The 11,013-nt window shown below is 46.6% G+C and overlaps 1 protein-coding gene and 1 non-coding gene across 2 annotated transcripts; both read left to right on the forward strand.

Moving 5' to 3' along the window:
* The first annotated feature begins 7,308 nt into the window (after nucleotides 1-7,308).
* On the forward strand, nucleotides 7,309-7,415 carry LOC115070230. The gene has a single exon (XR_003849424.1). It is a non-coding gene; the product is annotated as a U6 spliceosomal RNA (small nuclear RNA).
* Nucleotides 7,416-8,524: 1,109 nt separating this feature from the next.
* Nucleotides 8,525-10,700, forward strand: Fis1 (fission, mitochondrial 1; the record flags this gene model as incomplete). The annotated part of the gene is given in 3 exon segments (XM_029563168.1): nucleotides 8,525-8,681; nucleotides 9,445-9,577; nucleotides 10,668-10,700. Coding segments are annotated over 3 exon segments (211 nt in total), but the record flags the coding sequence as incomplete, so codon positions are not given.
* Between the last annotated feature and the right edge of the window lie 313 nt (nucleotides 10,701-11,013).

The raw sequence follows: 11,013 nt of genomic DNA on the forward strand, positions 1-11,013 counted from the left end.
CCACCTCTCTAGCCTCAAGAATAAAATTATATATATAAAATTGAGTTTTTGTGTATTTCATATAATGGAACTTAATCAAATTTAGACCCCTTCCTCCATTTGTGTCTCCCCATAAGCCCCTCACCAGATTTCATGCATCTCCCATATATATTACGTCCTAACAAGTCAAGCATTTGTACCAAGATGTCCTTCAGTGCAAGTTCATCCTCTGGAATCTAGTCAGCCTATCTAGAGATCTTGAAGATCTACTCTCCCTCACTTGGTAGTAATCAGTTACCAATAGTTCTTAGGTTAGGGTTGGGGCCTGCTGCCCATTTCCCTGGTTCTATGCTGGGTTTTTGTCTGAGTCGGCATGGGTCGTGTGCATGCTGTCACCATTGTTGCAAGTTCATGATCAAGTTTCCAGGTGGCCTGAAAGCCTCTGTTTCCTTACATTCATGCACCAACCCTGGCTCTTATCTTTCCACCCCCTCTTCCACAATGGTTGAAGTTTAATATAGGAGTCCTATCCAGGGACATACACTCTGCAGTCTCTTATTCTCTAAAACCTAACCAGCTGTCACCTTCTGTGTGCATCACACTGTTGTGATGAGGAAGCTTCACTGGTGAGAGTTGAGGGATGTGTTAGTATTGACTCTCTATCCCTGTTCCCACTATGTTCCATGAATCTTAGGTGTAGAGGTTCTGCTGTAGATGTGTCACTTAGGGCTGGGCATCTCTCAGACATATAGTCTCTATGTGTGACAAGTTGTAGTACTTTGTAATAGCCTCCATCTCTTGCAAAAAGCAGCTTCTTTGGTGAGTGGTGTACAGTACATTTGTCTGTAAATATAAGGATCCATATTTAGCATATGGTAAGAAATTTCATTTGTCTAGAGATATGATAGAGATAAGATTTTTTTCTAGAATCTTTGACCTCTAGCCACGTGTATTTGGCTATATTTACAGTGCCACCCATGAGTTCACTTCCGCTGTGAGGGCTTTAAGTCCAATTAGATATCTCTTGATCACCCCCAGATAACAGGGCCACTACTGCACCAACAGAAGTAGTTTGCTGTGCCAATTGTTGTATTTATTGGGTGCAGCTGGGTTGAACCACTGATTGATTTTCCTTCTTTGCAGCTTACATATCTCCCTCTCTTGAGTTATTTCTTCACCTTTACCCCCATGGTTCCTTGTACGTCCTTCCCTCCTCCCTACTCAGTTGAATGCCCCCGTTTTCCCCGTTTCCCCTTTGGTAACATCTGTTTCCTTCTATCCTGCTCTTTCAGGCTCGCTCTTTCACTTTACCTCTGTGCTGCCTTTCCATTTTCTTGGCTCCTGCTGTTACATCAAGATATATACTCACACGTTTCAAATTTTTAAAAATATTCTTTTTATTTTCATTTTATGTGTATGTGTTTTGCCTGCATGTATGTAAGTGCACCATGTATATGCAGTACCCACAGAGGCCAGAAGAAGGCCTTGGATGCCCTGGAACTGGAGTTACAGACAGTTGTTACCTGCCATGTGAGTACTGGAAACTGAATTCCCATCCTCTGGAAGAACACTAAGTGCTCTTAATTGTTGAGCCATGTCTCTAGCCCCTGCTTTTACTTTTTTTTAATACCTATATTTATTGGGGGGGTGGGGTGCATATGTCACAGCTTGTGTGTGGAGGTCAGGGAACAAGTTCTGAGAGTTGATTCTCTCCTTCCAGGATATTTTTTTCAAAGTTCCAACTCAGGTCATCAGGCTTGGCCAGCAAGCACTGAGCCATCTAGCCAGCACACTTTTTTTTTTTTTTTTTTTGAGACAAGGTCTCATATACCCCAGGCTGGTCTCAGACTCCTTATGGAGCTGAGGATGACCTTGAACTGCTGATCCTCCTGCCTTAGCCTCTTTAGCACTGAGATTCCAGGCAGATTCCATTGTACCTGCTTTATATGGTGCTAGGAATGAAACACAGGGCTCCATGCATTCTAGGCAAGTATTCTATCAATTGAGATAGAGTATCCCCCCCGCTTTTTTGATTTTTGTGCGTTTCATATAATACATCTTAATCATATTTAGACCCTTTCCCCATCTGCACTCCCCATACCCCCACCAGAGTTCATGCATTCTGTCATATATGTTAAGGCCTATTGAGTCAAGTTCGTGTCCCCAGATGTCCCTCGGTATGAGTTCATTCACTGGAGCCTGCTCCATCACTCCCTTAAAGATCAGTTCTCCCTCACCCAGCAGTGATCAGCTGCTAGTAATTCCTCAGCTAAGGTTGGGGCCTTCTGCCCATTTCCCCAATTCTATGCTGGGTTTTTGTCTAGTTTGTGTTTGAATGGATCTTGTGCATGTCGTCACCATTGCTGTAAGTTCATATGAACAAGTTCCCAGAAGACTGGAAAGCCTTCTGTGTTCATGGCCCTCTGTTGCAGAGGAAGCTTCACTGGTGGGAGCTGAGAGATGCATTAGTATTCTCTCTGCCCCGTTACACTATGTTCTATGAGCCTTAGGTGGAGAGGTTCCATTGTAAATGTGTTACTTACCCAAGTTCCAGTATTTAAATGAGAAAACTATTTCTGTACTCTCAAAATGCATCTTGGGTTTTCCAGACCTCAAGTGATTCTCCACGTATCTATGGACCCCCATTTGGGTGTCTGACCTACAATTCAGTGCTAGCACAATCTCCCTGGTGTTTGCTTCTGGTCCTACAAGTTACAAAACTCAGCCCTCCAAGACATCCCCCACTTTGGATGGCCTCATTAGCCCCAGGTTGCCACCTGTACTTTGAGAGACTAGTGTCAAATTGAGAGTTCCTGGGTTGATAAAGAGTTGTAATTGGGGCTGGAGAGATGGCTCAGCAGTTAAGAGTGCTGGCCACTCTTGCAGGGGATCCTAGTTCTGTTCCCAGCACCCACATGGCAGCTCACAACCATTCATAATTCCAGTTCCAGGGGATCCAATGCCTTCTTCTGTCCCCTGTAGGCATTGCATACATGTGGTGTGCTTACATAAATGCAGGCAAAATACTCATATACTAATATAAAAATAAAATCTTTTTTTTTTTTTTTTGGTCTTTTTTTGAGACAGGGTCTCCCTGTAGCTTCAGCTGACCTGGAACTCATTATGTGGACCAGGCTGGCCTTGAGCTCACAGAGCTCCACCTGCCTCTGCCTCCCAAGTGCTGGGATTAAAGGCATGCATCACCACCCCCAGCCCAGGAAATTTATTTTTATCAGTGCCAACCCCTAGCCCTTATATAGTACTCAACTCAGTGTTTGTTGAGTGAATTGAGTCATGAACAAAAGAATAAGCCAAATCACCAAGGAAGGGAGAAGACTGATGTTATGAGGAACCTGACTGCTCCTGCACAGGGGCTATGGCCCTGGGGGCTTCAGAACTGTGGGACAGGGGACAGGCAGGAAGAAGTGATAGAGGAGACAGAGGCTTATGGACCATATAGAAAGGACCTTGTAGGTTGTGGTGTAAGAGGTTTTTTAAATTACATTTATTTGTGTATGTTGGGGGACAACATTAATGAGTTAGTTCTCATTCCACCATGTCAGTCTGGGGATCGAACTCAGATCCTCAGGCTTGGCAGCAGGTGCCTTATACCCTCTGAGCCACCTTGCCAGTCCATGTTCTTAAAACATTTACTTTATTATTTTATGTGCATGTGTGTGCCTAAGTGTGTGTATGTACACCACATGAATGCAGGTTCCCACAGATGCCAGAAGAGGGTGTTGGAGCTCCTGGAACTGAAATTACAAGCAATTGTGAGCCACCTGATGTGGGTGCTGGGAACCAAACCTGGGTCTTCTGAAAGAGCAGCCAGTACTCTTAACTGTTGAGAAAGGGTTTCACTGGGTCTCACTATGTAGTTCAGGCTGGCATCAAGCTTGCAGCAATCCTCCTGCCTCAACTTCCCAAGTGCTGGAATCACAGGTGTGAGCCACCCTACCTGGCTGGGAATTGTGGGGTTTTCTTGTTTTGTTTTGTTTTTTAATTTTGCTTTTTAAAAAATATATTTTTTATTTTTATTTTACGTGTACAACTGTATTGTCTGCATGTATGTGAGTGCACTCATGTCATGCAATGCTCTGGAGGTCAGAAAAGAGCTTCAGATTCCCCTGGAACTGGAGTTAACGATGGTTCATAGCCACCATGTGGGTGCTGGGAATCAAATCTGGGTCCTCTGCAAGAGCAGTCAGTTCTCTTAACCACTCAGCCATCTCTCCAGCCCTGTTGGTTTTTTTTTAATTTTTCATTGAGCTTTTATGCATTTCTTTTTTTTGGGAGGGGGGTCTTTTTGAGACAGGGTCTTCCTGTAGTCACTGTTGGTCTGGATTCACTAGAGTTTTTATACATTTCATACAACAATTCTTAATCAAATGTAGACCCCCCTCCCGAACCTCCCTCCACTGGACCTTGTGCATTCCGCCATACATGCTAAGCCCTATCCAGTCAAGCGTTTGCATCCAGATGTCCTTTGATGCAAATTCATCCACTGGAGTCTAGTCAGTCTATCTAGAGATCATGAGTAAGAGCCTCACCTAGCTGTAATCCGTCTCCAACAGTTCCAAGACTAGGGCTGGACACTGCCCATTTCCCCCACTCCACTCTGGGCCTTGTCTGATTGAGTTGGCATGGGTCCTGTGCTCAATGCCACCATTGCCACAAGTTCACATGTGCAAGCCTCCAGTAGCCCGAAAGCCTCTGCTTCCCTATGTTCATGAACCCACCCTGGCTCTTACAGTCTTTCCGCCCCCTCTTCCACAATGGTCCCTGAGCCATGGGTGGGTGGGGTTTAATATAGGAGTCCTATCCAGGGACACACACTCTGCAATCTCTTATTTTCTAAAACTTTGTCAGTTGTGGCCTTTTGTGTGTATCACACTCTGTTGTATAAGGAAGCTTCACTGGTAAAAGTTGAGGGATACACTAGTTTTCTACCTACTCCCCCCTCTCCCCATTCCATGACCCTTAGGTGTAGAGGTTCCACTGTAGATATGTCATCTAGGGCTGGGCATCTCTCAGACATATATTCTCTGTGTGTGACCAGTGGTGGAGCTCTGCAGTCATCTCCATCTGTTACAAGAAGAAGCTTCTTTGATGAATGGTATACAGTACACTTGTCTATAAATATAAGGATCCATATTTAGCATATGGTAAGAAATTTCATTTATCTAGAGATAGGGTTTTCTTTAGGATCTATGACCTCTTCCAGCCATGTGTATTTGGCTGTGTTTACAGTGCTACCCAAGAGTTCATTCCCCCTGTGAGGGCTTTAAGTTCAATTAGATAGCTGTTGATCACCCCCAGATAGCACTGCCACTACTGCATCAATAGAGGGAGTTGGCTGCCAGTTGTTTTGTTTATTAGGCTTTTTAGCTGGGTTGGACGATTGGTTGATTTTCTCCCTTAGCAGCTTACATAGTATCCGCTAGAACTATGAACACTAAACTTCAGGTAGAAGGTTTTCACGTCAGTTCCTGCTCCATTGCTCCAAGTCCTGTGTTTGAAATGTGTCCTGTCCTCAGCAATACGGTCCTATCTCCAGTTCTGGGAGGTAACCAAGAGCTCTGGCAATAGCGTGTGTTATTTTGGGAGTCTCTTAGACTACTCTGACCAACCACTTGAAGGGAGGTCTCTCCTGTCTGGCACTGTGTTCCTTGCCATACAGGTATGGATATGCACTAATGTTCAGACATCATATGTACATTTCTCAGAGGATTCTAGAGCCAACACATTTCCCTCTGGCTTCAAGGAGGGTTGCCCTGTAGACTTAGCTGTTCTGGAACTCACTATGTAGACCAGTCTAACCTCGATTTTGCAGAGATCCTCCTGTCTCTGCCTCCCAAATGCTGGGATTAACAGTGTGTGCCACCAAACCCAGCTGAATTGTAGGGTTTTTGTTTGTTTGTTTTTTTGTTTGTTTGTTTGTTTTTGGCCTTTTTGAGACAGGGTCTCCCTGTAGCCCCAGTTGGCCTGGAACTCACTATATAGACCAGGCTGTCCTCTGGACTAAAGGCGTGCACCACCACACCTGGCTGAATTGTGGTTTTTTGTTTTGTTTTGTTTGTTTGTTTGTTTGTTTGTTTTTGTCTTTTTGAAACAGGGTCTCCATTGCTGGCCTGGAACCCACTATGTAGACCAGGCTGGCCTTGAACTCATGGAGATCCACCTGCCTCTGCCTCCCAAGTGCTGGGGACTACAGGCGTGCACCACCACACCCGGCGTGAATTGTGTTTTCTTATAAGCTCTCTCTGACTACCTGGTGCTGTGTTAATGACAGCAGGACAAATGTCAGAGGTAGTGAAACAGCGGTTGATGTTACCCAGGCAGAGACTGTGATGGTTTGCAGTCTGATTCTGGCTGGAGAAGAGAGAGATAAAATTCCAGGGGATCTGATTCCCTCTTCTGGCCTCTGTAGGCACTGCATGCATGTGGTGCACTTACATACATGCCAGCAAAACATTCATACACATAATAATTAAAAAGAATCCATACTGCTCTTGCAGAGGTTCCAGCACCCAAGTTGGGTGGCTCACAACCACCTATAACTCCAGTTCCAGGGGATCCAATGCCCTCTTCTGGCCTCACATGCACATATACGTTCATTCTCATTTCTCTCTCTCTCTCTCTCTCTCTCTCTCTCTCTCTCTCTCTCTCTCTCTCTCTCTCAATAAAATCTTTTAAAAAAATGTTGGCATATGCTTGTAGTGCCATTGTTGGGAGATGGAGATGGGGTAGGGGGGAGGAATCCCTGGTGCTCATTAGCTTGTCAGCCTGACCTAACTGTTGAACCCCAGGGGCCCAGTGAAAGACTGTCTCAACAAATGAAATAAAATAAGGGGGTTGGTGCCTGAGGAATGATACCCAAGGCTGACCTCTGGCCCCCCTTGCATACATGTACATGAGTACACATGGGTGAAAGGAAGGGAGGAGGGGAGGGGGAGAGAGAAAGGGAAGGAGAGAGAGGGAGAGATGGAAGGGGAGAGAGGAGGGAGAGGAACAGAGAGAGAGGGAAGGGACTTTGGGAACATAAAAAGTGTTTAGGTGGGGCCTGGAGAGATGGCTCAGTGGTTAAGAACACTGGTTGTTCTTGCAGAAGTCCCAGGTTCGAATCCCAACACCCACATGGCAGCTAACAACTGTCCATAACTCCAGTCCCAGGGGATCCAACAGCCTCTTTTGATGTCCGAGGGTATTGCACTACATGGGTGCACTTACTTACAAATGCAGGCAATACAAAGTTTAAAAAGTGTTTAAGTGATAACTCGTTGCATTTGTCCTGCCTTATTTATTTATTTAATAAAAAATGTATTGAGCATGCTCTCTTCGGCAGCACATATACTAAAATTGGAACGATACAGAGCAGATTAGCATGGCCCCTGCGCAAGGATGACACGCAAATTCGTGAAGCGTTCCATATTTTTAATAAATAAAATATTTTAAAAAATGTATTGAGCATTTACTGTGGGTCTGTGTTAGGCTTGGAGTAAACAAGATAACCCCTGTCCTCATGCACTTAAATTCTCTTGTGTCCCTGAAGGCTGTGTGGGTCAAGGTGATGAGTCTGAAAGTCACTAATCACCTAACACTAAAGTCCCAGTACACTTTGTTCCTCTTCCTCCTAGCCAGTGGCCTCAGGTACTAGGCGTTACGGTCACTGTGACTGACCATGACTTGGGTACAAGGATATTTTAATTATGAGTATGCATGTGTCTTTGTAGGGGTATGTGCACCATCCAGGAAGGCCAGAAGAGAGTACTGGGTGCCCTAGAGCTTGAGTTATAAGAACGTGGTGAACAGTAGTGCTGGGAACCAAACTTGGGGTCCTCTGCTACAGCAGTATGTGCACTTAACTGCTTAGCCGTCTCTCCAGCACTAACAGCTTTTCTTCTCTTTTTTAATATTTTATTATTGTTATTTTATGTGTACGAGTGTATTGCCTGCAAGTATGTGAGTGCACCTGTGTCGTGCAATGCCACCGAAGTCAGAAGAGGGCTTCGCATTCCCCTGGAACTGGAGTTAAGGACGGTTCATGGCCGCCGTGTGGGTGCTGCGAATTGAACCCGGGTCCTCTGCAAGAGCAATCAGTGCTCTTAACTGCTGAGCCAACTCTCCAACCCCTAACAGCTTTTCTCTAAATTCTCATGAGAAACATGCCCCAGGCTCTGGGGTTACGGTTAACAGATCCTCCTGCAGTTTATATCAAGCTGAGGCCCTGGGAGCCTGGCTAAGGTTAGGATTATGTTGCAAACACTGAAGCAAAGTGGCCTCCAGGTCCCAGATTTCAGGAAAGGTGGACATTAGACTGGCCCCCTAAAATAGCGTGATCGCTGTCAGATTTCCTCTTTCAGCCTCGGGGCTAGCTGAGACCCAACACCACTGCCCATCCCCCTTCTCCCTCCAAACATAGTCTCGAACTTTTCCAGGGGCAGCCTTGGAGAAAGAAGGGACACGTTAGCCCTGGTGTCTAAGGCAGGAAAGGATTTGAGCGTGCGCACTAGCGCCTCTTGCGGCCTGGGGCGAAGGGAGGAAGGGGCGGGGTCTCTGACAGTTGATGCCGGAAGTGCCTCTCCGTCCGTGCCACTGGACCATGGAGACTGTGTCCCAGTAGGCGCCGTGGTGTGAGGCTTGCAGAGGCGGTGGCTATGGAGGCCGTCCTGAACGAGCTGGTGTCTGTGGAGGATCTGAAGGTGAGGCCTGGCCGGGACGAGGACGCAGCAAAGCGTCGGAAAGGGCGGCTCCTGAGGAGAGTTGGCGGAACTCTTTCCCAACCTCGGCTTTGTGGAGGGAAGCCGAACTACAGCTCCCGGCAGGCTTAGCGGCTTCCAGCTCCTTGGTGGAGGCTGCGTTCTGCCCTTGGGACAGATGGGAGTTGTAGTTTCTTGGGATTCCGTACCGCTGCCCTGAGGCCTGGAGTCTGACCAGTTTCCATCAGTCCTGAGTTGGGAGCTCGGGATACTCTTAAAGTGATGAGGCAACACAGTCACCAGCGTAAGCTTCCACTAGTGCTGAGCCTGGCACGATGCTAAGTTCACCACATGCCAGATCTCGATTCTTGTAGCTCTGTTTTCCTATTCGAAAGATAAGGCAGATTCTAGCCGGGAAGGGTAGGACGGGATGGGGCCAGTGGCCTCAGGCAAGGACCGCGTGAGGTGGCGTTTAGCAGCTGGGACAGTGTGTTTACCACTCGAGGTCAGCTGCCCTGGGAGCAGTGTCCGCAGCAGCCACCAGGTGGTATCTCCGCCTGGTACCACTAGGGGCAGGGTGCAGGGGCGCTTAGCACAGAGTACGGAGTTATGGAGGTGGCAGAAGCTGTAGTGCAAGGTACCAAGATGCGCAAGGGGAAGGGGGTGGAGACAGGATAATGGTGTAACTGGGACATAGAACACCAAGCTCATCTGGAGAACGGTTTCTGCCTTGTTTCTAAATAATTCCTCTCCTTTCCTCTGGCAGAAGTTCGAAAAGAAATTTCAGTCCGAGCAGGCAGCTGGCTCTGTGTCGAAGAGCACACAGTTTGAGTATGCCTGGTGCCTGGTGCGAAGCAAATACAACGATGACATCCGTAAAGGCATCCTGCTGCTGGAGGGTGAGGCGTTGGGCCCCCAACCCCACTTCCCAACTGACAAAACATCTGCCCTCTACTGCACTTGGCCTCATTCACCCTGCACTTGGCCCCATTCACCCATTGGTCTCAAGTGCCAGGAACCTTTTCAACCTGGGACCCCCACCAACAGTTCAGTCATCTCCCAGTAAACTCCGGTAAACACAGCAACAAAGGACTAGATCCAGCTCTCAGTTATCCTCAGTTTTGACATCTGAAAATTCATTCAAGTGGAAAATAATGTGAAAAAACAAAAAACATACTATCAGGCTGGGTAGATGGCTCAGAGAGTAAGAGCACTTCCTATGCAAGCATGAGACTTGAGTTCAAATCCCTAACACTGAGTGTGGCCACAAGCATCTGGAACCCAGCAATGTAGGTGGCATACATGAGGATTGCTGGGGTGTGTTGGTTGCCAGGCTAGCTGAGTTCAGTGAGAGACCCTGTCTTAAGGGACTATGACAGGTAGAGCCAAATACTCAGCATCCTCCTCTGGCCTCTGAGTGCATCCACACATCATGTATACATATACCACACAAATACATGTATGTATATTTCATACTCCTCACCAGACATAGATTTATTTCTTGTACAGTATAGCAGCTATTAATATAGCATTTGTGTTACGTTGGATAACATTAAGTAATTTAGAAATTTCTCTAGATTTAAAACATTTGAGGGGCTAGCTATGGTATCCAGGACATGTGATACCAGCATCTCAGAGATGGGAAGCCTGGGGATATAGCTCAGTGGTAGAGCATTTGACCATCCAGAGATGGAGGCAGGCAGATCAGGAGTTCAAGGCCAGCCTCAGTTATATACCAAATTCTAGGTCAGGGTAGATTACATGAGCTCCTTGTCTCAAAGTGTGAGGGGGAGAGATGAATGGGCTCTGTGTAATACTGGCTCTTGAGGACACAGTGTTAGGCCTTTACATCCATGGATTTTGGAATCTATGTGACATCTTGGGAATAACCCCCTAAGGATATTGAGGGATGATGCTGTATTAGGAAAGGGTGGTGCCGGTGGTATTTTGTGGGTTTTGTTTTTGAGACAGTCTCTTTATGTATCCCAGGCTGCAGCAGCCACACAAGTGCTGGGATTACAGGTATGTACCACCAGCTGGTGAGTTTGGAGGCAAATACTGTCCCTCTGCTTTTGCCAGATTAAAGTTTTCAGGTTTCCTGTACAGTAGGGCATAAAAGTAAAAGTGGTCTCAACATTGTAAGGGCAACTGGGCATAGTGCTACACGCCTTTAATCCCAGCACTCAGGAGACAGAGAAGCAGATGGAGCTCTGTGAGTTCGAGGCCAGCTAGATCTACATAGCAAGTTCCAGACCAGCTGGGGCTACAAAGACTGTCTCGAAAAATAAAATAAACCAGGCGTAGTGGTGCATGTCTTTAATCCCAGGTGGATCTC

This window comes from Nannospalax galili, unplaced genomic scaffold, assembly GCF_000622305.1.
Source record: "Nannospalax galili isolate Female #2095 unplaced genomic scaffold, S.galili_v1.0 scaffold675, whole genome shotgun sequence".
Lineage (NCBI taxonomy): Eukaryota > Metazoa > Chordata > Mammalia > Rodentia > Spalacidae > Nannospalax > Nannospalax galili.